Source organism: Paramacrobiotus metropolitanus, unplaced genomic scaffold (genome assembly GCF_019649055.1).
Source record: "Paramacrobiotus metropolitanus isolate TYO unplaced genomic scaffold, Prichtersi_v1.0 Parri_scaffold0000163, whole genome shotgun sequence".
In the NCBI taxonomy this organism is placed as follows: domain Eukaryota; kingdom Metazoa; phylum Tardigrada; class Eutardigrada; order Parachela; family Macrobiotidae; genus Paramacrobiotus; species Paramacrobiotus metropolitanus.
The window spans coordinates 11,561-38,771 of NW_026570383.1; the positions used below are offsets into that span (position 1 = coordinate 11,561).

The 27,211-nt window shown below is 43.4% G+C and overlaps 4 protein-coding genes across 4 annotated transcripts; 3 read left to right on the plus strand and 1 right to left on the minus strand.

Annotated features, from left to right (window-relative positions):
* Positions 1-3,182: 3,182 nt before the first annotated feature.
* Positions 3,183-4,368, plus strand: LOC129600080 (adipocyte plasma membrane-associated protein Hemomucin-like). The gene is made up of 2 exons (XM_055498473.1): positions 3,183-3,351; positions 3,669-4,368. The coding sequence occupies exons 1-2, from the start codon at positions 3,303-3,305 to the stop codon at positions 4,058-4,060; spliced, it is 441 nt and encodes a 146-aa protein (XP_055354448.1). The 5' UTR covers positions 3,183-3,302; the 3' UTR covers positions 4,061-4,368.
* A 2,399-nt stretch (positions 4,369-6,767) lies between these two features.
* LOC129600083 (rho GTPase-activating protein gacII-like) lies at positions 6,768-7,897 on the plus strand. Its single transcript, XM_055498477.1, has 2 exons — positions 6,768-6,898; positions 7,346-7,897. Exons 1-2 carry the CDS (start codon positions 6,850-6,852, stop codon positions 7,750-7,752), a joined length of 456 nt encoding a protein of 151 aa, XP_055354452.1. The 5' UTR covers positions 6,768-6,849; the 3' UTR covers positions 7,753-7,897.
* A 637-nt stretch (positions 7,898-8,534) lies between these two features.
* Positions 8,535-17,866, minus strand: LOC129600087 (atrial natriuretic peptide receptor 1-like). The gene is given in 21 exon segments (XM_055498480.1): positions 8,535-8,719; positions 8,722-8,734; positions 8,890-8,981; positions 9,060-9,109; positions 9,182-9,230; positions 9,356-9,503; positions 9,692-9,911; positions 10,744-11,045; positions 11,112-11,225; positions 11,288-11,521; positions 11,794-11,976; positions 12,034-12,189; positions 12,316-12,415; positions 12,495-12,733; positions 14,098-14,268; positions 14,321-14,470; positions 15,139-15,219; positions 15,330-15,368; positions 15,431-15,474; positions 15,600-15,986; positions 17,253-17,866. Coding segments are annotated over 21 exon segments (3,318 nt in total). The 5' UTR covers positions 17,614-17,866.
* Positions 17,867-20,993: 3,127 nt separating this feature from the next.
* Positions 20,994-26,771, plus strand: LOC129600074 (atrial natriuretic peptide receptor 1-like). The gene is made up of 20 exons (XM_055498465.1): positions 20,994-21,627; positions 21,870-22,256; positions 22,445-22,488; positions 22,594-22,632; positions 22,693-22,788; positions 22,939-23,082; positions 23,266-23,496; positions 23,570-23,802; positions 23,873-23,972; positions 24,034-24,192; positions 24,262-24,444; positions 24,550-24,783; positions 24,895-25,014; positions 25,136-25,437; positions 25,561-25,780; positions 25,856-26,003; positions 26,070-26,118; positions 26,200-26,249; positions 26,307-26,398; positions 26,490-26,771. The coding sequence occupies exons 1-20, from the start codon at positions 21,192-21,194 to the stop codon at positions 26,535-26,537; spliced, it is 3,315 nt and encodes a 1,104-aa protein (XP_055354440.1). The 5' UTR covers positions 20,994-21,191; the 3' UTR covers positions 26,538-26,771.
* The last annotated feature ends 440 nt before the right edge of the window (positions 26,772-27,211 follow it).

Genomic DNA, 27,211 nt, shown 5'->3' on the forward strand with positions numbered 1-27,211 from the left:
AGTGGATGGAGAAGGCTCTCACCCCCGAGTCGAGGTTCGATGTGCTCGAGATTGATAAACTCCAAATCACCATCCCGAAGCTGGTTTTAGACTGCAGCCAAAATTTTGAGAGTGTGGCCAGCAAATACATGTGGGCGTTGGACAATAATTTCCCACCTGTTGCGGACGAAGTGTACGTCAAGGTCAAGGCTGTCCATGCGCGCGTTGGGTGCAGACACTCGCTTACCCGCACGAATGGGAAAGCATTCGAGCATTTTTAATAGTGTACGTTTATTTTCAGTTTGATTAATTTAGGGTGCTTAACCATTTGAAACAGCACAACAAAACTATCTGGTGTCAGTATTAACAGTGCAGGGAATGGTATTGTTTCTTCACAGGTTTAGCGGATTTCACGAAGACGGGACAACGAGATCATGGAAAGAGTTCGATCTTAGACTTCTGGACGTGGACAAGCTGAGCAGAATGGCTCTGCTTGGATTCAACGAGATGTTTCACGTGTGATAGCTGTGCTGTAGTATAAATAGCATTGCGTAGTGTTTTCACAAAAAGAGTCAAACGACCACGCTCTAAAGCCGTCAGCCGTTTTTCGTAGTGAAAAGTAGTGACAACGGCCTTGTGTAGGGTAATGTAGCGGCATTAGCATTCGCCTAAATCAGCTGTTCGAAACCAAACTTTTGTTACTGGATGCTGACAGTGAAGGGAACAATTTTAATTAAATCTTAATTACAGTACAGTTGAGTTAACGATGTGAATTAATGCCTTATTAGCAGTAAGTATTTCCTAATAAGGAATTCCGATGATGTAAAAGGAATTCCGATGATGTAACAGCGAGGTCATCCCGGTGTCAGGCGAAGTACCTGCCTACTTTTGAAGCCAACGTTCTGCTATAGATACACAATCTGATGTTTCTAAAGCGCAGATGGAGAGATGTCTCTGCTGAAGTACGAGTAAATATCAATTTGTATAGACTCGTAATCCTTTCTTCAATTAATTGGGCGTTACGGGAATTTAACTGGACAACCGATTGTAATCACTGACGCGCTCTATTCCCGGTGTAACGTTTGTGTAACAACGGGAGTAAGTATTCCGGACCTTCGTTCTGCAACTAGTGATTTTTATTCATTTAGCTTCATGCAGTCCTTTTTTTCTCGACGCCGGTGAATCGACGGTGTGCCGGTTGCCATTTTTTTCGATATACGTTTAGCGCATACTGGTCTTTATTGATCGGCCGAGATGTGTGTTTGCTCCAGCGAATACTTCTCGACAGGAAAAAGGGAGAGTAAGACAATTAAATAATTAATCATCGCCTCGGCTTGCGGCTCATTCAACCAGGAAATATGGTAACCACAGGCTCGCAGATCAGAGAGAGAGAGAGAGAGAGAGAGAAAATCCCTGATTTGTGGGCGGTTTAGTTCCGCGTTATCTGCGCTCATGAGGATGGCGGACAGGAGTGGTGTGATTAATTATTGACGCACTGTAAAGCGGCACATTCAACGCCGCTTCCGTATCTAGTATCTACAATTTAAGCCGTTCTTTTACAAATCCTCGACGAACTTCCTGTGTTTCTTATCCATCATTCGCCGCCGAGTTTTTCTCCAGTTAATGTAATAAAAAAATATTATCATACCGGCACCTTTGCTTGATAATTTTCCCGGAAGCTGTGGTATTTGATTATCTCCCGAAATACAGTAATTCCATGAAGATGACGAATTATGATTTAATTTGTATTTTTGCGGTGGTTTGTTTCCTAAGCTGTTGTCAACCTATCCTGAGTAATCCGCGTGCCCGGCTTTCCCCTATTCTCCAGCAATTGCAGACGCACAGCGGCTACGCCGCCGCCCCGGCGGATGCGGGCTACAGTGACCTTTTAGTGGAGAACGACGGAGAGGTGCCCTTTCTGGCGCCGCATCTGGATGCTGAACCGGCGCGCTATCTGCAGGAGATGCAGCGGAAACGCGCCGAGGCCAGGCGGCTGGATTTCCGCACACAGGGATGGTAATACGCCGCGGATCATCTTTGTATCATCGCCCGCTGTACAAAATAATCATGGGATTTTTTAAAAATTTATACCGGACCAGTGCTTTTCGAAACACACTTCAACTGCTCGAAAATAATTAATTTGTGTAATAAAACAAAATTTGCGCTTATATGCACTGGGTTGGCATTATACGAGCAGCGAAGGATAGTTTACGTTTTTTTATAATTATTATCATATTACATAAAGCAAAGCGTACCTTGCGCCTCATTGTAGCATCTCTGGATTTGACTGGCGTTTTGTGAAAGGATTTTTCAAACCGATTTGACAAGCCTTTATATACGGTACATATTGGTTTTTCTGCAGAAGATATACGAGTATATGTGACCTTTGTTATAATACCTATCCAAATACATGCCGCAATTTTGCCGTCTCTTCTGATCAAATAAACGATGTTATACTAGATTGATTAAAGTGATGTTATTCATGTGTTTTATGGCGACGCAATATCGATGGTCGCTCTTGTTAATTTCTTTTAATGTGTCTTCGCGCGGTAGCGTGCTTGCTTTTTGGCATCGTTGCTAGCTTTTTCGATGGGATAAAGTTTGTATTAAAAATTCTCCCTCGATTAAACGGCGTCTGTTTTAGAGTACACCAAACTGCCAAATGGACGGGCAAAATAACTGAACGATTTCGATACGATATATCTGTACATACAGAAATACATCGCGTTGCATGTATAATTATATACGCACAATCAGCTTACGTAAACTGTCAATAGACACCAGATTAATGAGAATCCGAATGATTCTACAAAATGCAACTAGATAACGTCTAGAGCAGCTTATATGTTGAGTTATTAAGAATCATTTGCATTGTAAATCACAAAAGTATCGCACGTTATAATATTGTAAATATCCGGTTATAATACACAAATGATTATGTATGGAGCAAAACAGGTCCGCGTTGAATATGTTTATGGAAATGTGCTCTAGTTTCACTACCGTGTTTATTACGAGAGAAGAACAATTACATAGAACCAGGTGACTAAAGGGTACGTGTTCCGTGAAACTGCAGTGTTTCTCCTCGGCGCAGCATGCATTCCAAATGCCTGGGCGAACATTGCACAGCGCCAACTAGAAACCGGCTCGGAAAGGTCCCACTGCGAATGGCGGGATTACAAAAGTATAAAAGCGGGCATGGAGCGTGATCACGGCACACGTTGCTGACGGCTGCTCTCCTTGGTGTCTTGTTGCATGCTACAGTATTAACTGTATAATCAGTTTATTGTTGTTGTAATTATTAGTAAATCTATAATAAAGTTACCATGAAACTGTGTCTTGTCCTGCTAGCGTTGGCCATGGTTTTATTGCGCGGTATGTACGAGTACTTATCACCCTATTTGCAATGCCCTGAATAAGTTTACATTAACTCTATTAGTAATTTATTTTAATTCTAATTTTTGATTGGATGACAAATTAGTAATTACTCTAAATTGCAGTTATAATTATTCAAGAATTTATGCACCATTGCTTGATCAATATTACATAACTCCATTGTATTATACTGTTGATTGCTATATAGTCATCATGTAACGTTTCACAAATTCAGTTTGTTTCAGCACCACAATGTATACAATATACACGTATGTTTTCAATAAACTGTAATTCCGATTAAATTAATGTCATTATAGAGACACCACGATGCTCGGCAGCCGTTGCCGCATCCGGTAAAGCGGCCACATCATCCAGCGATGAGGAAGTGGAGGACGACGACACCGAACAGTCAGCAGCGCCGGCGCCCGCCCCAGCCCCGGCCCCCTCCGCCGGCAAGAAGCCCAGCGCGGACGGCGGCGACGACGATGACAGCGGCGGCTATGGACCGGTAAAGAAGACCCCGGCGCCCACCACGACCACCACTACAACGACAACCACCACGACGACGACCACCACCAAGAAGCCCTCCACGCCCAAGAAGCAGCGCCCGCCCGGCTACGATCTCATCAACACCGAGGTCACCGAAAGCACCTTTAAGCTGACGCGGCCGCCGGCTAAACGCGGCCGGACCGTCTTTGACAGGAGATAAAGGCCACACTGGTGCATTAGTATTACTGTATCGTACCGTGCTATCATTTGCCGTTAGACAGTTTTACATGGCATAAGAACTTTGACCGTCGTAAAGAATTGGAATTCGCCTTCAGTGTAATAAAGAACCGGAAGGAAAGGAAAAATGAATTGAATAACTTAAAAAACTTGAGATTCGTCGTTTTATTTAATCCACATTTCTAATCACTTTCGTAAAACTCACGGTGTTCGTTATTTACCCATACTTTTTGCACATTTAGTGCTTCTGGATATTTTCGTAAAATTGTAAGTGTCCATTTCACTGGCTTAGTGTTAGTCGAATTATACAAAAAGAAATAAAACTATTTTTTGCCGCATTAAACTAATTCAGTTGATGCTCTGGTGTGAAACCGGTGATAGTATCCCTCGTACAGTACATTACTAAATTATACAGAATAATGCGGATGTCGTATTATTTGCATGCTTAATTGGTAAATTTGTCAATAATAAAATTCGCTATGAATTTACTATGAAATGGCAGTCTTGATCTTATATAATCACCACCGTCTGCTTGATCGTTCTACGTATAAGTGGCATGGGGGCCTTCCGGCGCTCAGACATTACTCGTTAAATTAACACGTCTGAATGGCACTGCATTAATGTTTAAGAGAAAATAATTATCTGAACCGCAGCCAGAAAAAAAGCGCTCTATATTCATACAGCGGTTGATTCATATTTTGACACGGCCGTTCAACGCCAGCCAACCGGCATTCGTTCGACCTGGATACACGTAACATTTCCAGGTCAAGTTCCCGCTTTGATGCAGCGTATACTGTGCAGTTTTATACACGGTTATTTAACGCTTTATACAGCGTACATATATATTAGTACGCATACAGTAATTGCGGCAATTATCATCACAATACGGAAACTGCTCAGACTAGAAGCCGCACTACTGTCTACCGTAGTACATACAACACTGCACTTCCGCAGTCTATTGTACAATTATTCACAAAAACACAAATCAGGAAATAGAACTGAAAACGGGGAAACGGAGAAATTTGCGGGAAAGGCAGACAAGCAAACAATTCATGTAAGAAGTTGGCCAACGGGAGAATCCAAACCCGCCCCCGGCAAATGCCGGCAGACAAAAAATCAGTGAAACCTGTCATGGGTATATAAAAATGGTTACTGAAAATCCGCAGAAATCGACAAATTATTTCCCTTTCATTCTATTTGCTTTCTCCATTCTCCGTAGTCCGATACCAAAGCACAACCATGAAGATCTATTTGGCACTTTTTGCTCTGTTCCTCTTCTTTTATACGGTAAGCAGCGAGAATAAATTTGGCCAGTGCTTCGAACAGAAGGTACAGACGCATAAGTAAAGTGTAATTAAAACATTTTAAGCAAGTGCTAATTTTATAACAATTATTAAACGAAAAATTAAATAAGGTAATTAAATTGCTACTATTTATACCAACTTTTGCAAGAGCAGTCCTGAGTACTATGTAATTTAACAATTTTCCGAGTCTTAGCAAAATGCAACGGTTATTTTTCCAACCATAATCTTAGCACACGCTGTTTCCTATACGACGAGCATGGATGATATATATAATTGTTACAGTTTTGCAAAAGGTGGATTCTATTAATTTCGTATGGAAATGTGTAATTGATCTCAAGAACAAGAACGGTTGTTTAGTAAAGAACAATATTTATGTGTTATTTGCAGAAGTTCCTAGTGCCTCCTCGGCCAAATTAAACCCCCGCACCGCCAACCGTCACCCGCACCCAGCTCGCCCGGTCCGTCAAGCCAAGCCTGCCGCGGCGGACGATGAGGACGCCGGTGATGATGAGGAGGAAGCGGACCAGCCGGCCGCTAAACCGGTGTCGTCCAAGTCATCGGCCAAGGCCTCCGGAGCCTCGGTGAAAGTCAGTGGCAAGGCCAGCGCGTCGTCCAGCAGCAGCGATGACGACGGTGCGTCCGGTTACGCAAAACCCACGAAACCAACTACCACCACGACCACCACCACCACGACGAAGAAACGACGCCCGGGCTACGAACTGGAGAACACCGGGGTCACCGAGGCTATCTTCCGGCCTAAGGTGCCCAAGGGACGTACCGCCTTCGACCGGAAGTAAAGAATGAATGAAATATTGTGTTATAACGTTCCTAAATAACCGAACGGAAAATTGTTGATGAATGTGTGTTAAATTGTTAACGTTCCTATACGACAGTTGTTACGTTGATCTTGTTAACGGCCACTTGTCCGTTCAGCAGAAAAAGCGCTATGTACCGATCGTTAAGTGTTTAACGAAGAGAAGCAAAAGAATTTTATGCACATGTACTGGATACGTTAATATTCATGCACGCTTACACAATTCTTTGCCGGTAATCACGCATTACACAATCTCTTGTGTATACACTGCATTAACCGTAGTTGTCGTTGTACGCATAGCAAGGAAGTAAGGGCTGTCGTTACACGGTGCTTATGCTCTTTTGAAAGCGTTTTACACGCTGGACACCCACACTTCCGCGGACCTCTCACAGTGCGCATGCATACAGAGAAAAAGAAGGAAATATAATTATAATAACTGTGCACTTAACTAAGCTTTATTAAAATAAGCGGTAATAACGATTTGGCCAGTGGTTTATCCAGAAACTATATTACTTTTTGCCAGCATATAATGAGGTGCGAGAATCTAAGGTATATATAAAGGTTAAGCCGCGACGTTTAGATATCAGATTAAGCATTTCTGCTCTCTTGTGATTTCTTCTAAAGTTCCTTCCGCTCAACCCTCAACCGCCAACCATGAAGGTGTACCTGGCTCTCTTGGCTCTTGCCCTTTGCGTTTTATACGGTAGGTTCTACATAATAACCGAGCGAAGCAATCTCCTGCCATATACCGGCATAGAAAAATTCACAACACATTTGTGTAATTTTATCGACACATTTTTATTATTTTTTCTAATATTTTTATAGATGTGACTGACTTTTATTTACAGCAGCCTACCGAGTAAATTGATTTTCTATTCTCACCTGGTATTTTTTGTTAATATGATTATTATTACTATCTGTTAATATTTCATGGAAGTTTTATTACTGTTATCGTATTTTTATTGGGTGGCACAAATGAACATTGGTTAAACGCTAAATCAAGCAGTCCCAGTGCATTATTTCAACACATAATATACTTCATCCAGCCTCCTCCCGATGCAGAAGGTTTCCTGAACGCATGCAGCATTACTGTCATTATTCATTCTTATATTTTATTGTAACTATTTGTAATCTGTTGCTTGTTTTACAGATGCCCCGATTACATCCGCTGCTAAACTGAGCTTCGCGCGCTACGCTCGTCAAGCCAAACCCGCCGACGACGAGGACGCCGGTGAGGACGAGCCGGACGACGCGGCCGCCTCCAAGCCGGCCTCCGCCAAGGGCTCCGCGTCCGCCTCGGGATCGGCCTCCTCTTCCGGGTCATCCAGCAGTTCTTCGTCGTCGTCCTCCGGTGGCGATGATGACAGCGCCTCCGGCTACGGACCCAAACCCACCAAACCGACCACCACAACAACGACCACAACGACGACCACCACCACGACGCAGAAGCCGTCCACGAAACGACCCCGCCCCGGCTACGAGCTGATCAACACCGGTGTCACGGAGGCCATCTTCCGGCCCAAGCCGCGCGGCCGCACCGCCTTCGACCGGAAGTGAACGTAGTCGCGATCCATCGTTGTTGGCGTTTGTTAAAGATGTGCTTATTTCTTTATGGGATATAGAAAATTGGTTGGATTATGTAACAAATGGTATTATCAATCGCTGCGCTCAAATTAATTAAAACGGAATTAAATTCTCCGATGTGCCGAAACGGGCAGCGTAATTTATTTGAAACGTAATCGATGCCAAAATATCTTATTAGTACTATTAGTATTTATTTTGGGATTGCTAGAAAATAATCTAAATTTTTGATACGAGATGTGTAATTACAAAATGTAATATTTCGCCTAATCATTCTGTATATGTTAATCAGTTAATTTTATTTCTCAATATGTACAAACCGAGCTTAATTCGCTCAACAATAATAATCAAATGAAGAATTTGTCCCAGTTTACATGAGAAGGGACTGTGCCCAATACATCCATAGCATTACCGCGCATAATCTCCAAACTTAAACGTTGAAACAAAAAACAAGTCGAGCGACTCTCGCCCGTTTTCAAAAACAGTTTCTTACCAATCTCCTTTAATGTATGTCAATTATGTGTACAAGTAGCGGTTTATTCACTTGCTACGGCACTGCTTAAGCCACTGTTCTACCAAATGTGCGTTTTCTAATCGGCGTTGCATCGTTTCTTGCTCGAATTTTCCGTTAAATACGTGTAATTATAATCATTTTGCTTTAATTATACTTTGTTTATCGGACGGAACGTTTCCTGGTTAAGAAAATGCATAGATACACCGAAGGTAAATTTACTTTACATCATTTTCATTACAATAAATTACCAATAATTTGCTGATAATTGTATTAAATACAGCAGCACAATAAGGAATATTTCAAATATCACCAAATGCGCATTGAGTGGCAAAATCGACCAGTACAAAAAAAAGACATCCGGCTGCACTTTTCCCATGCATCCTGCCAGTGATTGATTTTCAGTGGAGTTTCCCACTAACCAGTGCGTAAAAGCACACCTTTCCCCTGCAAGAAAACCACAGGCGATTACATAACGCTGCGCAAAACATCCAGCTGTGCGTATAATAAACATCACACAGAACTTCGATTAGCAATAAAATATTCGTATAAAAAAGGATTTTCGATACTGCGTCAAAACAACGTTCCAAATCGTCGTTTACCTTGATGGGAATCTCGCCGCGCTCTGTACAGGTGAAGCCGCCGATCAGGTCGAGAAGGCGTCGCGTCTCCGGACCGATTTGTATCCGCATCGCTGCCAATTTAACGATTAATCAGATTTTTATTTTTTTTCTTGTGTAATACGTATCGAAATTCAATTGTGCCGGCTTACGCTCGCTACTGGATTCCATACGCGATGCGGTGTTGACCGTATCCCCAAATCTATACGTTGAGTAATAATCTTTTTTATTATAAGGTCATAATATTTCATTATCGGACATCCGTCTCGCTTACAGGCAATAACGCGGCATCTTTTTCCCGACAATACCGGCAACGCAGGGACCTAGTTAACATTCGACACATTTTCGAAAAGCTGCATTTATACTTGTTAATATTGCTGTTATTGAAAAGCAGGTTAATTAAATTACAAATATCTTGGCAATTTAAAAAATTAAATAAGTCGCTAACCCGAATTGATGCCCACGCGAATCTGTACATTCTCCGACGGCAAGTGCGGCACCACAAACTTGGCAATACCGGCCACCACCTCCAACGCCATCCCGCAGATCTGGCTGACGTGCTTGTTACCGTTACGAATTGGCAAGCCTGATGCCACCTAGGTATGAGGGAATAAAAAGAGTTGGCGGGTTACGAAGAAGATAAATTGTGATAATAAGATGCTAGTGTTAATAGGAAGTTTGCTGCTGATAACACAGGGTTGACAATTATTAACCGGAAGCGCAAGAACAGAAACACGTATTTTTTTACAACAGTTCTTTTTTGTACAATATAAGGTAAACGTACCATGTAGGCATCGCCGATAGTCTCCACCTTGTAGACATCGTGCCGCATCAGCACCTCATCGAAGAAGGTGTAGAGCTTATTGAGCAGCTCGATGACGTCGAGCGGGGTGCCCTTGGAGGAGATGGTGGTGAAGCCGACAATGTCGCTGAAGAACACCGTCACGCTGTCGAAGGCTTCCGGCTCCACGGTCAGACCCTTCGTTAGAGCCGCCGCTACCGGTCTGCAAAGTACAATATTTAATACACTGCACAATTCATTGTTCTTAGTAAGAAGAATATTTCTGTTTCGATTGTTAACTGAACCAGGATAATATTTCTAAAGGTACCTACGTCACATTACTACAAAATACAGATGTAAAGTATTTATTGTCAACTTGTACAAGCCAATGCCATTTACATTCAAACTTTAAAAACCCCAATAATTAGAACAAGTAAAATAACTCTTCTAACTCTCGAGAACACCCGACCGTCCCCAGGACAGAAGCCGCGTTTCCGCGCTGAATTTCCACACTTATACGTTGCCATAAATACTGAACAGCGCGCGCTTCTCCTGTTTGTTCTTTGATACGCTCTTTGATCCCTTGGAGAAATGGCCTCCCTCCCTCTGATATGGGATGTGTGACAGTTTGTGACACATTCGCTTCTTCGTATATAGCTGGCTGTTCAGAAGCAGCGGGATCGGCTGCTGAAGACGCGGAAGTGCGGAAGCGAAACCTCTATTCCGAACTCACTGTTCGGCATTTTTTCCAGCCAGTGGCTCTCGAAACTGTGGGAAGTTGTGGCGAAAGTACTCGCCAGTTCATCAATGAAGTCGCCCGGCGTATCAAATACAGATGTTTATTCTTCTCTCACGGAAACACCACTAGGTATCGGCTATATATACTGCTTTACGCATAACGTAAGTATCCAAAATATGTGATTATAAAGGCAGCATATAATTGTGCCGTATTTATGGAAAGTCTGACTATCGGTGATAATTCTGCGAGTCAAATGCTGATTACTTATTTGAAAAATAATACTATTAATTATTTTGAAGTGGCGAAAAAAGCATACTTTGGAAGCAGTTCGCCCAGCAGCTGCTCGGACCGCATCTTCTCATCCATAAACTGCTGCGTTTGCTCGGCCACCTTCTGCTCCAGATCACTAGCATACTGCTCCATCCGCTTAAACAGCGAATCAATAACGTTATCCCCGATGTTGCCCATGATCTTCAGCAGACGCTCTTTGACTTTCTGGAAGGTCGGCCGTTCCAACGGCACCTCCTCCCAACACCGCTCCATCAAATCATACAGTTCGTTAGAGCAGGACGACCGGGGAACGCGCGGACGGACCGGGGGAATATTAGCGGCGATGACCTTTTTAGTTAAAAATCACCTAATAAACATTCAGTTCTTAAATGTTCAAATAAAAAGCGAATTTACTTCTAAGACGATTTCCCGAGGGGAAAGGTCCAGTGGGTCATCGGGAAGCTCAAAGGGGGCGCTGCGGAGGATGATCTGCTGGAGGATGATGGCAAAACTGTATACGTCGCCTTTCTATAAAGGTTGGATAGTGTAATTTCGAATGATCACATTGTGGCGTGATTTTCGCTGCTCACTTGTGTGCCTTTGACCGGCATCACTTGGCGCAGTAATTCGGGGGCGCGCCACATCAGCGCCTCCCAGTCCCGCTCGTAATCGTTGGCTTTGGGCGGGATGAGATCCTCCTTCTTGCGGAAGAACGCCAGACCGTAATCGGCGATTTTCAGCGTGAAACGATTATCCAGCTGGCACGTATTGGAGCTGAGATTGCCGTGTGAGGCGATGGGTGTGGAGTGCAGGTAGGTCATTCCCTAGAGAGATGGGTGAGGGGGTATTTATGAAGTTTTGACTTCATAACCGATTCATCAATAATCAATAAAATATTAGTACCGAAGCGGGTAGTGATCATCGTTTTACAGCTTGAAGCTAGAATTATTTATGCGCGGTAACGTCTGCCTCCACATTATGCTTATACACTCCCAATGAGAATGGAATAAATTATTATACATTATGGAAATTTTATTTCATGCGTTTTATATTTTTAACTTAATAATTTACTGTGATAAATGATGCTGCGCCTTACCGACACTAAATCCCGGATAATGAGATTTTTAAAGAACCAGTCCAGTTTAATTACGGGACTTTCCAGGACATTCGTCAACGTCCCCTTTGAGCAAATTTCCCCGACGACGTACTGGCACACATTATCGGGGCTGAGCGCCACGCCGATAAAGTGCTGAAGATTGGCGTTGTCCGTCTTTTTGATCTGTAGATCTTCCAGTTATTAACCCCCGTTCAAAAGTAACGCGCCATACAGGTTTACCAGTTTCAACTCGTCGGTCAACTCGCGGTTGGGCGTCAACTTGCGATCCGTTACGTCGATCAGTCCGACCATGGTGCCGTTGTACAGGGCGAAAAGGTCGCACATGTAGGCTGAATAGTGAGTTGACTGTTTGCTGGCGCCGGTGTTCTGGCTTCTCTACAACCGTACAAAAAACGGTCGACTACAAAAAGCGCTATGTATGTGCAACTAACTAAAAAATCTTTCCTAAAATTATTTTATTTTTACAAAATTTGAAAATTGATGCTACGGTGATTGATTTACCAGGGTTTTCTTGGAGCTACTGGCCGCTCGCGGACTCTTAATATCCAGCTCCTCCACCATGATCTTCCACCAGTTGGGATTAAAATCCAACCGTGATTGCCTGTATATAATCATTCCATATAGAATAATAAACGTTCAGCTTTGATGCCGATAACATTACTGTGTAGTATTTTGTATACCAGAACTGGAGAAAGACGTAGGCGCCCACGGATACCAGAACGGCAAGGAAGATGAGCGGCAATCCGACCACCAGGCCGATGGTCGTTGGGGATAGTCCCGTCTGCAGGCACTTGTCGTTGCGGAAGCCACACACCGGCTCATCCGGTGGCAGTTCATCGCGGTTGGCGCGATTGGGCCAGGAGTAGTTGTACAGGCGCCGGTATGTCACGTTGCTGTGCGGTCGAAATTGCAGGACCACCTGCAACATTCAAACGTATAGGATACCGCGCTCGCTATACGAGAGCGCCAATCACTACAACTTTTCTTTCTTCAGTATTTTCCGTGCACATTTGTACTGCATATCCTACTGATATCAAAATCCCAACATGACAGGACAATAATTAATTGTCACCGTGTTATCTTCTTTTCCTACTTCATACTTCAAAGTTTGAATTTAACAGGTTTAGTTACCGCCATCTACATATAAACAGTATTTAAGAGTATTTAAACAAATATACGTAGTACTCTTCCAGAGGTATTTTCAGGTATTTTGTATTACTTTATTTGAGGTATTTTGTAAGACAGACTACTGCCGAAAATTTCACGGTGCATTTGTGCTTGACCTGTTTTTATGAACTCGTTTAAGCAATGTAGTTATTTAACGTATTTTGACAGGCACAGGTGAGCGCCTGTAACAGTAAAAAAAACAACAGAAAATTGCATACTCGCTCTCATTTCTTAGTAATAATTTTAAATACGGAAAAAGAATATAAAGCACCCTCAATTTATGCTATGGCAGAGCATCTTCCACGTTGGTTTCTTACTTCAACTTTCTTTGCTTTGCAAGCCATTGTACTACCAAATCATATGCCATATCATTCTGACAAATACGGCAGATACACGGTCTTATCAAAATATGCGTCGTTCTTTCTGATTTCAAATATTTCAGTGCTGTTTTAATATATTTTGGATTTCGTATCAAATTTTTGTAATTTATATAACTACATAACTGATAATATGTGCCTTCATAATATTCCGCTGACAAATAAGTACCTTATACGTACTCTTCTTGCCCGGTTTTTATTAAATCCATGCAGCATTACTGTTTTGTAGATCAAGTTGCTGAAAAACTTTTGAAGCGGGTATGATATCCGTAAACGATTCGCAATAAATTAACTTGTTCTGATGGTGGCATAATATGAGATCGTATATGAACGATCACATTTAGCACTCGTACTAAAAAGAAATTCAATAGTACAAGAGAAATGCAGCGCCGGTAAAGTACTGGCGCATATGCATATGCGGTAGACATTTGGTAGAACAGTGGTTTGCGCTGGCGCATACGCAGTGTCTCAAACCGCTTTGCCCCAACACTACGAGTAGTACTCAAAATATGATAATACCATTTATGGAAACATTCACAAACACCAATTTTTTATTTTGATCGTGGAGAATGAGTAGCGCCTGCTCTCGTTGATACTGTAATTATCCGGCTACAAAAAAGCTCAAATCCCAGCGGCATATGTTTGATGGATTTTTTTCAACGCCGTATTAAATGCATGCAGAACATTCGCGATACTGCAGTACTGACACTGATGAATCAGCATAAACTCATCTGCTTGCCTGGTATTTATCGCTTTCCACGTTATAATGCTTGAGCACATAGCCCTTCTCGCGCTGGCGATTGGCCCCAAAGTACATCTTCCCGCCGAGCGGATTGTTGAAGGACGTGTTGGACATGCGCGCCACGATGATGTCGCCGTCGGTGTAGTTGAGCTCCTCGTCCAGCAGATCCTTCAGCACATATGCATACACCATGATGGACTCGTAGTGGTTGCGCAGCTACGTCGATGGTGTCCAGCGGGCCGAAGGTGTAATTGTAATGTTCACGCGCCACCCGCGTGGCGGCCAATTGGAAGGTCTCGTCCTCCGTGCCGCGCGTGCTATCATCCAGCAGCTGCGCCACCAGCAGGCTCTCGTAGGCGGCCGCGGCACTCTGCAGGCAGAGACAATAAAATGTCACACGCGGGATTACGCAATACATGTGAAAGCGCGGTTCTTCAACACTCCTTGCCCTCATTTGGTTTAGTGCGAAAATATTCTTAAATGGCTTTGTTAGCACCAGCTGATCGCAATAAGTACTTGGGCATGCGCAAGTGCGTTCCCTCAACGCTTCTAACCACGTTGCGAAAAGTTATATAATATTTAAGTGTGTACACTCGTATAGTCTATATAACATGTATTTTTACAATAGTGCAGCAATACATAGAGACATCCAAATATTAGGATTTTATGCGAAAGCACTTTCGAGTTTAGATAAATCATTGCTCAGTTAAGGAAAGGTTAAGGAAAGTTCCCGATTTCGGATCTCTATCGAAATTAAGACAAAATTATTTTCACATATTTATATAAGTGCATATATCTGCAATATTACGGCTACTGCAACGTTTAATGGTAGTCATACACGAAGTAGTACATATCTACTGGTACTAGTAATTTACAAAACGCAATAACTCATATACCACCATATTTCCTATATATACTGCTCTAACCTAACGGGAAATGAGTTCCAAATAACTGAATTATAAAGTATATACGCAGCACAATGTGGCTCTGGTATTTCTTTGTTCTCTGTAGTTATCTGCAAAGTGTAGACCTATTTACCGCATCGTTATTATCGCCGATCGTGGGATCCACTCGACCCCAGTACTCCGGCAGATCGAACAGTTCCGCTGCTATAAACACCTGCCGACAAAAGCACTTCTTCAAGGAACGTTTGATCGATGTTCTGCCGTATATTTTTCCCGCATATAATCGAAGTAATCGTTACGTTACGGAAACCAAGGAAATCTTACATGTTCGCCTTTCGTGTATCCCAGACTATGAGCAACCAACTGAAAATATCAACACAGCTGTATCAAATGTAAAAATACTTTTCTGTAGTAAAGCATCGTACCATTACGTTCCGGACGCAATCCGCATGTCCCAGGATCAGAATCACTGTAAACAGTCGCACTCATTATACCGAAAGGTCAAGGTAAACTTAACCTTCATAACATAATCTTATTGATCTATGCGTTCAGAGATTGTCACTGCGCCCCGGAAATTCCCCCTATCGATCATACTTCGAGATCGTTCATTGGCGCTCTCCAGAATCTGTTTGTACGTGTCGCGCGTGGCCCGCTGACTGCGCACGGACACGATATTCGTGTTACGGAACATGATGAAATTGGCGTCGCGCATCGTACGCGAAAAACTGTCCACCAGGTTGGCGAAGAAAGTGAAGGATTCATCGCGAATTATAGTAAGATGGGAGAACTTGCGGAAGACCAGCAGATCAATGAGGAAGCGTGAGAAATCCGTGAAGCTGAAGGTGGGCTGAATGAGCAGCGGGAAGGTGGAGGGGTTGCTCTCCGCTTGCAGGTAGGTCACGCCGGCACCCGGGATGCACATCATGGCGATGTCCAGGGCTTCGGCGAAGCCGTACAGCGCCACGGTGGTGTACGGACAACCTGTACAAACGTACATGCCGAATTTAGAATAATCGTTTGCCCCGCGATAGAATACTATGATTTCCTATGATTTACACCTTAATTTCCTGCTAATAAATAATTGGACAGTTCAATCAAAACTACTGTAATACATTATACAAACAACTGCAATGTACAATTACACTGTACAATTACATTGTACGTTGCACGTGTCTGCATAATGTACAAGAATAGGCGCACTATCCTATATGTAAATAATAACTGTGGACGTTTTGGAAGATGAGCATCCTTAATTCGTACAAATGATTAAATACAGGTATTGTACAAAATTAATTGTATTTTAATTTCACACATGAAATTATTCTATTTGACGAAATTATGATATGAAATTCGCAGCTCTGCAGCTGTCGCTTAAATTTGCACTGGTGCAACAGTTTTAACTGATTTCTTGAAGATCTGTTTTCGTGCTTATGGCTAACATAGCGCAATCTTTCGAATAGCTGTGATACACTAATAACTGCGATCTTTCGAATAGCTGTGATACATTAATATATTATTCACTATTATTACAATAATTTTGAGCACTAACGTGAGGGAACAAAACCAGTTTTAGATTTTACTCCACACTACATCTTTCAAAACAAAAATAATGCTTGAAAGGTTTCACTGCTGAATGCTGACGACGCCGTCGCATCAGTGTGTTTGTCTAACTTTTATCCTGCCACTCCTAGTTTCCGCAGTTTTTCTTGCAACAAAAAGGCCTATCGCATACCGGTAATAAATTATTAAAAACTTCCTTTCGAGCATTATTAAGATGAATATACTGTATATCCGGAAAACGTCCGGAAATGTATGAGGTGCATCCTAATGGATATACCACACCTACTTTTGTTGTGCATATCTGTACGTGGAAGATTATAAATTTATAACACACCATGCAAACTCAGAATGTGCGGATAAAAAAAAGCTTAAAAGGCGGCGACATGTGCGTGGTGTTAAAAACCTTTAGCTTACGTCACCCGCTCCCACTTGCGCATTCGTTTTACATAACTCAACTGCTTCGTTGCGAAAACAGTATTACAGTTTTTTTCTGTTCAAATATTTATTTTCCACAAATATGTTTGAAAATCCTCTATTGCAGATAATTCCGTTTCCGAACCGGAAACATGTGCTAAGTTGATAATAGATCAATAATAATTATTGGTTCTGTTTTCGAAAACGCACGTACAATAACGCAGCATAAGCAATTAATTATCCATTCCAAAGTCAAATAATATCGACACTTACTGGCGCCGATAATGAGGTGGCACGTTTCCCCGGCCTGCAGCAGTCCGTACATGGCCGTCACGGCGGCGCTCTGGCTCTTAATACAGGCCGGTCCCGCATTCCGGTACACTTTCTGCAGCGTAATCTGATCATTGAGGACGTAGTTGTTGGCGTGATAGATCCCCAAATCCACAAAGGCCGCCACCCGTTCATATTTCGAATAGTACGAATCACTTTCCCATAAATAACACACCGTGAGATTCCGCGGTAATCCCGGTAGCATGCCCTCCACAATGACCATCACCTGCACCACCACCAGAAAAAGAACCGCGCGCATCTTGCCGTACACATCGCCCAGCGATTGTCGGTCATTTCTGGGCATGGATGGCTGGCAAAAACGAGCGCGGAAATTTTACGGAAAACGCGCTGCACAGCACACCGCTTCGTGACGGCAACAAAAGAGCAGCATCTCGTTAACACACGGTATAAGTGGCAAGGATAAAGAGCGGCAGCGTATTAACCGATGCGAAAATATCCCGGCATTGTCTTTCCCTGCGAGTCAAGACGCCGCTGTAACCTTTTGAGCGACTCCACACCTGCGATCCATACACGGCGTATTTCTCCCGCAGACCGTTGTAAAAAGAATCGATAGCTGTGCGATCGATCGAGGGATGCCGATGGATGTTTAAACAGGTGCACCAACCGGGCTTCTCAATTACCTCCGCATCGTGGGCTTGTTGATTAAAAGTTTGTACAAGTGTCGGCGTATTTTTGTGCTTGTGTAATAGAGTGCAATAAACGCCATTTATACGCGTATTCTCTTCATAATATTCCCATATTGAAATTATTGATCGAAGTAGCTTATGTTGCGCTGTACGTACAATGAATGTATTGATTGTAAATATAATGTGACCTTTTCCCGCCAACACAATATGTCCTACACGTGACGCTGCGATATACAAAACACCCACCGCGTGATTGCTCGTTGGCGGCTTGCAGCACCATCCGGTAGATGTCCATTGTGCTCAGCCGGCTGCGCACCGACTGCACCTCCGTCTTCATGAAAATACTGTAGTTGATGTCGCGCAGCGCCTTGATAAAGCTCAGGAGAAATCCATGAAGAAGCTGTAGGAGTCGTCGCGGATGACGGTGAGGTGCTGGAAGCCGTTCTGCACGAGGAATTCCACAATGAATTCGGTGAGGTCGGAGAGACTAAAGGCCGGTTGCACCAGGAGCGGGAAATCGTGGGCGGAGGTGTTGGATTGACGGCGGTGACGCCGGCGCCCGGGATGGCCATCAGCGGCGCGTTGATGTAGCGCGCAAAACCGTATAAACACTGACGGTTCGCGCGCACCCTGTTATGGAAAAAAAGCCGGTTTTCTTTAATTTCTTACGAATCCTGACGAGAGAAAAAGTTAGTTTGTTATCTTAGGTATTTAATGTCGGTTTGCTTAAATTATGGGCTTACGTTTCCTAATTGGATACGAAGCTAGTTGGTTTATTTATCTTGGGTATTTGAAGTCAAATAATGCCGGTTCTTTGATCAGGTTTTTAAAATTTTTTTCGAATCAAAAGCACAATTTTCGCAAACTTCTTCAGTTTTTTTTTAATTTGAAAAAGACGGTTTTATTTTATTCTTTGAAAAAGACAGGTTTTCTGATTGGAAAAAAATCGGTTATCGTTGGAACGTTGCGTTTTTATGGGAAAGCCGATCTTCTTAGGTTTTAAAATAAAAACAGTCGGTTTTCTTAGGCTATGCAATTCCTTAATTTCTCGACAATGTTGACGCGAACTGAGCAAAGTTCTAACTGAACCGGCTAATTTTAGCAAGAAGAACACACAACACCCAGCAAAGACATTATTCCACCGGAAATTAGATGATAGAATCCGACACCGTGCCTACGCAAACAGTCTTCTACCCGTTCCGATAATTAGATTGCAAGATTCCCCCCATTCCAGCAGATCGTACACTCGATGCACGGCGGTACTCTGGCCCCGGGTGCACGATGGTCCGAGGATGCGCCACACTCTCCGCAAATTAACATTATACCCTCGCAAGCGATTATTGGCATGCTGGATACCCAAGTCAAGAAACGGCGCCGTGCGATTAAACGGCGCATAATACGAATCGGATTCCCACAAGTAACACACGGATAATGTTACGCCGTGGATCGGCCGCCGAATAAGCAGGATGGTACCGAGCAGCAATCGCAGCATAATGGATGTAATTAGCGATTGGTAATGTACCGCTAAAAAGAGACGCGGATCGACTGCATTCAGGATTAATCATGGGAATGACGAGTTGGTCGGATAAGGCTAATATCGATCGATAATATGTTGTGTCGCTGGGTGTTAGATGGGATGCGGGGCTTTTTTTGGATTGCAGACGGTAATAGGTGTACACATATGAGCAGAAGTGTCCTGTCTCAGATGACAATGTTGGATTAGATGAAATGGATGTACACTGTCGCGTCCAGCGTTGTACAGAATAATTCTTGGGAAAAGCGGAAAAATCTACCGGGATTATTGGTGCTATGGAGGAAAAAGTATTCTGCTTAAATGTGTTCCGGGTTGCGTTATTTCCGACAAATTCTTGTACAACTCCTCAACACATGTTCGCTTTACACAAGCCCATTAATTACTGATGAGAGGCTTCACCATAACTGTTTTCTTTGCTTAAATATTGTTGGTTTTATAGAACAATCCGGTATCTGTATCCAGAAGACTTTTTTAATTATAATAAAGTAGAGATCGCACATGGCAAAATTCAGTTGCTGGTAATTACCTGCACCTACAGGTGATCATTATGAAGGTAATTTGCGACCTTGACGAAACGTATCCCTTTTTTTGCCCTTGAAATGTCATTTTTACAATCACAGTTATAGATAATTTATTTTTATATGAACCTCGTAAAAGCCTGTTATGTATCTGGCTACGGCCGTTTGGCCGACTTTTTACCATTCAAGGTCTATTACACCCTTCCTGCCACGAATTTGCGCAAAGGGCTTTTACGTGGACACTTGCAAAAAGTAATAAAAACGATTAAGTTGAAATTAATAATTAAGTAAATTGCCGAATGGGCACGAACACCCGCATTACCATTACGTTTATAGCGAAAGGTTTCCACTTCAAGTGCGAACAGACGCTGCTGATTGTTTCCGGTGTGCTAACGATACGGACTAAGCCGACACCTGGTTTCGCTGAAAACTTTTGGCATCATTCCAGCAAAAACGTTTAAATGCAACCGTTAAATTTTCTGTGAAATATAATATCCGTTTAATTTTTATGTATCAATGGTAAAAAATCAATAGCCAATCCTTGTTCGTTTGTGGCCAGTACTTCAAAGGTCAGGTGGTATCGTAAAATTGTGACCGGGCAAAATTCATGGCTCTTATCGCTTTTATTTGAATCTAGAAAAGTGGGACAAAATTACATACGGAATATGTTACGATTATTTAGCTTTTTCAGTGAGAATCCCTCGAGGCACTGAGTGTAGACCGTGGTGTGTTTTCTGCACGCTAAGCGCCTGGAACGCAAGCATTGCGACAAGCGTACACAATCCCGTAAAAACACGTCTCGCTACTACTTAACGGGATTAATCAAATTCCCTCTCAATGCGGTTCACACGATACCGGCACTTTATTTGTGTAAAGTGCTCTTAACCGGCGGTGTCGAGTAACGGCGCCGACGGGTAGCCAGTTATTTGACTTTATCCGTCGTTATTGACGGATTTTGAATAATTCAACCGATGGAAATCTACACAAGAATATGGTCTACACGCTAATGTTTTTCCCGCGTCTGACGGACTAATTGCCGAAATAGATAAATCAATTTATGGATACACATCGGGACTGTCAACCTCACGCAATCAACGGATTATGAAGTGATGGAAAAAATGCCCTTCGTTGTGATTAATGATTCAGGTGCGAGGGTGCACACGGTGTGTTTCTTTCGGCCAAAATGTGGTATTTTTTATTGGTGTATCTGTCCTTTGCGTTGGCCAGCGAGGATCTGAAGATAACGTATCTGAATCGGACCGAGGTATTTTTATCCGACCACAGCGTTTTAAACGCGACGTATGGCGTGGTGGTTAACAGTACGACAGCGGCACCGGAGAAGGCTAAAGAGACGGTTAATTATAACCGTACCAGGACGTTTCTCAACATCTGTTTTCTGTGGGAAACGGACTCCTACTATTCATCGTATAATCGGGTGGCGCCGTTCGTTGAGCTGGGGATTGAAGAGGGAAATAAGATTCTGAAGAAGTACAACATCGAGATGCGACAGTTTTATCAGAGCACGGGTCCATCGTGCACCAGTGGACAGCAGATTGCCATACGGAATTTCTATAATCTCCTTAATTCCGGCGTCAAATGCCAGATTATGATCGGCATTAGTAAGAATAATCTGTCTGGTCTGTTATGCTGTTAAACATACACTAATTTTTGATTTATTTCCAGGATTTCTTTCCACAAGAACAACCTTTTTTAATAAAGTAAAAATTTTCTATTAAAATTGTGACATTATTTAAGACAAAAAATAAGTACAAGAAAAAAAAAGAAAAACTAAAACAGATAAAAGATAAACTATGTGAAATTCAGAAACAAGATTTGTTTTAAATTTCGCTGATGCGCACAGGTTGTCCGCACTCGGTGACGGCTCTGTACGGATTCGCCCACTACTTGAACATCCCGCTCTTGGCGATTCCCGGTGCCGGCGCCACATCCGTCCAACCGGATGGTTCCTCCAGTTTCTTCCCACTCTTCGTCCAACCGACGTGGAGCTCGACGGATCTCTGCACCTTCATGATACGCTTCCTAACGGTCTACAACCTCACACAGATCACCGTCATCCAGGATGATTCCTACAATTTTTACGTCAATCTGGCCATCAGTTTCTCTAAGACGGTGAAGAACCTCAACTACCCGATTTATGCCAGCATGATCATCGAGCCGGTGAAGGCGCTGGACACGGATCAGGCCACGTACAAGAAAATCCTCACAGCCCATACCGAACGATCACGAGGTCCATCAAACTTTCGAATTATTTTGCTGTTTTGTGCCCTTTCTAATGCATCGTCATCCATAAGCAACACGTCATATATGTAGATAAATTTTTTGTTATTGATTTTTGAAGTAAATTTTGTGGGGTTTCACGTAAGATGAAATTCGCTAGAAGAACCTTGCTTGACAAAACGCTGTCTATTTCTGTAGTTATGCTGATTCTCGGACACGCGTTATGTGTCAGGAACATCATGGTAAATACGTGCACGCCCAGTTTGTAGATATCATGTCATCAGTACAAATTCCCAACACATCTGTTTGAAACTGCAAGGTTCCCTGACAAAACTGTTTGCTTCCAGATCGCCGCTGCGGAACTGGGCTATACCCAAGGAGAACACGTAAGACTTCATTCCCGCAATCAATGTGTAACACAACAAACGTGAAAATGTTTTGTACAGATTTATATCGCTGTCGAGCTGTTCGAGCTGAAAGCGTATTGGGGCACTAACGATCCGGAAGCGGTGGATGCACCGGCTGGCGACCATTCCGACCTGGTAGGCATATTGCAGATTTCCATCAACTGCATTGCTGGGTAGTACAGCTAACAGGGCAATCAATAGATGCAAAATCGTTGATTTAATTTATATCAATAAACCCAATAAGAAACTGATCAATGACAGGTCTTCATGCATTGGTCGTTGCAGATTGCCATACCGGCGTATGAGAGCCTCCTCGTCTTCCAGTTAATGGACGACACCGTGGTCGGTCCGCTGGAAGAGCAGTTTGAACTGCAGGCCACACACTATGCCCGGGTCAAGTATAATTACTCGTTTGGAGCGCTGGAAAAAGTATGTACACTGTCCAACAACGGAATTTTATTTACTAACTACATATAACAATCCACTGTTATACAGTGTACATACAGTACATAAGCATTATCCTAGGCGAATAAATCCTATTTTTTTAAAAATAGTTAAATAGATTCATAAGTCTCTGGAATGTGTCGCAAAATCACATGAGTTCGGCTGCAGATCGACATAATATTGCGGAACCACTACGAGTCTCTGGTCATCTACGCGATGATCATCGATAACCTGATTCAGCACGGCAAGAATCACCTCGATGGGAAACTGGTGACATCGCGCATGTTCATGCATGAGTACGAGGATCCATTGGGCGGGATGTTCTACTTTGGCGATGCCCGGCAGAAGGAGAAAGGCTACATCGCTAAGCATTTCAATGCGCTGGAAGATAAATACGAGGTAGGAATTCTGTTTTACGCTGTAACGTGTTTGGATAACATTACTGTATGTGAAAATGGTTTTGGGGTTGCAGATTGTAGTAACGTGTCCGCCGCACAGCAACTTCACGTTCTACCGCAAACAGAAGTTCAACTGGCCCGGCCGACATACCGATACACTGCCGCCCAATGAGCCGAAATGCGGGTACCGTGGCGAGAAATGCCTAGTGAATCTGTCCACGTCCATGCTGGGCTTCATCGTAGCCATCTGTCTGGTGTTTGGGGCTATCATGGCGGTCGCCGGTGGCGTTATTGCCGTTCGTTTGTGGTACTCACTACACACCGACTAATATATTTTTCTCGCTGATATATTTTTTCTTTATTCTAATTTTACGTAGGAAAACCAAGAAGGAGTCCAATCCGTACTGGTGGCGAATCCCGCTGGACCAGATCGACGTAAAGGCGCATAAAAGCCTCGCACTGTCCAGACGCTCCATGGCAAGACATTGTATTTTAGAAGCTCTGTAAATGCAAGTGCAATACTGAATATTTTTTGCAGAGAAGTTCGATGACACTGGCCACCATGACAACCAGCGCCCAGTTGTCCGCCCAGATGGTTGGACTTTTCGGGCTGTACAATGAGAACATGGTCGGACTGATTGATGTGGCCGATCACCGGCTCCAGCCCAACAAAGACTTGGTGGATCAATTGCTGACAGTAAATTAATCATTTTCCGACTGCAAAACTCCTGTCGATTGATGCGGTACAATTCTGCGATACAAACAGATCAAGAAAACGGAACACAGCAATCTACAGCGCTTTATCGGCATCGCCCTGGATGACAGCAATACCTGCATATACATCGTGGGCGAGATGTGCGTAAAAGGCAGTCTGACGAATGTCATTGAGAATCCGGTACTGAAATTGGATTGGTTCTTCAAGAACCTCATGATACGCGATCTGGTTAGGGTAAGCAGCTGACCGATACATGGCAAAAACTGAAAAACCGGCTAATACCTGTATAACATGCTGAGTTAATAACCGATACTAAAATTCCTTTTTTGTGCGGCGCAGGGAATGGAGTACCTGCATTCGACGCCCATCACGTCGCACGGTGGCCTGACATCCAACACGTGCTTATTCGATAATCGTTTCACGCTGAAAATCTCCGGTTATGGTCTGTCGTATTTCCGCCGGAAGAAAGATCTACTGCCACCTGATCCAACGGATTATGAGCGGGACTGGGATCACCTGTTGTGGCGGGCGCCGGAACTGTTACGACAGCCTATGCCGCCGAAGGGCACACCGGTACATTGCTGCGTATTACGGAGATAATGCGTCGCTTATGATGTGCACTCGGATAAATTAATCTTCCAGATAATTTTTAATACAGTGGTTTGTTTATGTGTACCGCCCTAGAGAGGCGATGTGTACAGCTTTGCCATCATCCTCCAGCAAATTATTCTGCGTTCCGGCCCTTACGAAATGCCGGACGACTTTAACTCGGAAATGGAATCGCCGCGGGAAATTGTTATGGAGGTACTTATCGAAGATGCTTGCGTGAAGTGTAGTTGTGAATTAGCATGTTTCGGTCTCGTAAACATGTAACATGTGGCCAATCCTAACCGTTGCCAGGGTAGACTAATGCTTAAATACGCAGGTATTGGAAGCATCGCCACCTCTGCAGCGGCCACGCGTGCCGCGCTCGGCCTGCTCCAACGAGCTGTACGATTTGATGGAGCGTTGCTGGGAGGAAATTCCGCTCGAGCGACCGACCTTCGCCAAAATCAAAGAACGGCTGGGGAAGGTGTTTGGTGATATCGGGGATAACGTCATTGATTCGCTGTTTAAGCGGATGGAACAATACGCCGCGGATCTGGAGAAGAAAGTGGCGGAACAAACAGCGGCGTTTGTGGATGAAAAGCAGAGGACCGATCAACTGCTCGGAGAAATCTTGCCCAAGTACTTCAAACAACGGAACAGTTGGCCGTTGCACTCATATCTTAAAATTTTTGATTTTTTTTCAATTTTCAAGACACTAGTTAGACGAATCAGTTGGTATGGTTTTATTTGGGTTTTGGTTAGATCTGTTGCGGCAGCATTGACAAAAGGATTAATGGTCGGACCGGAAGCGTTCGACAGCGTTACCATCTACTTTAGTGACATCCCCGAGTTTGGGAATTTGTCTTCCAAGGGAACGCCGTTCAACGTCATCGATCTCCTGAACAGTCTGTACGAGTTCATCGATGGTATTCTGATGCGGTACGATGTGTACAAAGTGGAGACAGTTCAGGATGCCTTTCTGGTAAACGTTGCAGCTTTTCCTTGTACAATCAAAACGACGCCACTACGGACTTCCGATACTGTTCTACATCCATAGGTGTCTTCCGGGTTGCCGATGCGCAACGGCAACAAACATGTGGTGGAAATCTGTGCCATGGCGTTGGATGTGATTAACGGTGCACAAGCCTTTGCCGTGCCGCATTTGCCTGACGAGCGAATCGGTGTCCGCATCGGCATCAATTCTGGTAAAAACGAGACATCCAACCGACATTTTTCAATCGATACCGGGCGCTACAAGGTCGACTTTACAGGGCCCTGCGTGACGGGAATTGTTGGAAAAAAGATGCCACGATACTGCTTGTACGGGATCTAACTTTTACATTAGTTTATATGGAAGTGAGTAACGATTTACATGACCCTAACTACAACTGTACGGTACAGGTTCGGTGATACGGTTAACACAGCTTCCCGAATGGAATCAACGGGCGATGGTACCAGACCAATGTACTTTATATGCAGCATTTACTACCGCCGCATGCACTTTACAGTGATGAAAATACAGTTCAGCCCATCAACGAAACAACTGCTCGACAGTGTCGGCGGGTTCGTCTACGCTGTCCGTGGAGAAATCCCGGTTAAGGTCAGTGATTTGCCGGTGTATTGTGCAAAACTCACCAAATATTTCTGTGCAAGTAATGGCGAATTTGTAATGAAGTCTGTGTTTCTTTTAGGGGAAAGGATTGATGACCACGTACTGGCTACTATCGAAGCGGGCGTGAAACTGTAAAGAAAAAAGCGGTTCACAGATTTTGAAGGGAATATCGCGTCATCCATGTGCAAGATTTTGTGACGCGCCAAGTGTGGTACGCATGTTTTCCAAGCGCGTTTTCGTTTAGGATTTTCCTGGTCAAGCTCACGTCTTGCCATATTATTGAAGGTAGAGGGTTTATAAGGGGGTTACTTTATTTGCTGCTCTGATTGAGTTACCAGCAATGACGCAGTTGCAAAGTGGTCTCCACGGTACCATTAAAAAAATGGGATGCAATGTTCGACGATACCTGTTTCCGTTTCCGTTTCGAACAGTGCGAAACTGCATCGGTTACGTGATGGCAGTGAACAGTGAACAAACAAGCGTTGTATCAAAGAGAGACCGTCATTCTACCGTACAGTATACCTCGTAAAACAGAGGAACACGACTAACGAAGCGATATTGTTAGAGTTCAACAACATGGAGCGGAAATACGCTCTTGACTGCGGTAGCTCAGTGTTATACCAAGTGAATCAGTCATAACGAGAAAAGTTAGCTTTATTTTATTATTTCGTGAAAGTAGCCAGTCACTCGGCAGCTTTCCCGTCGGCTGTACAACATACCGTATATGAGTGTAATGTAATCAGTATAATGGACAGCAACTTGACTAGTACCATGGATAACAAACTGGCTTGTATAGTGGAC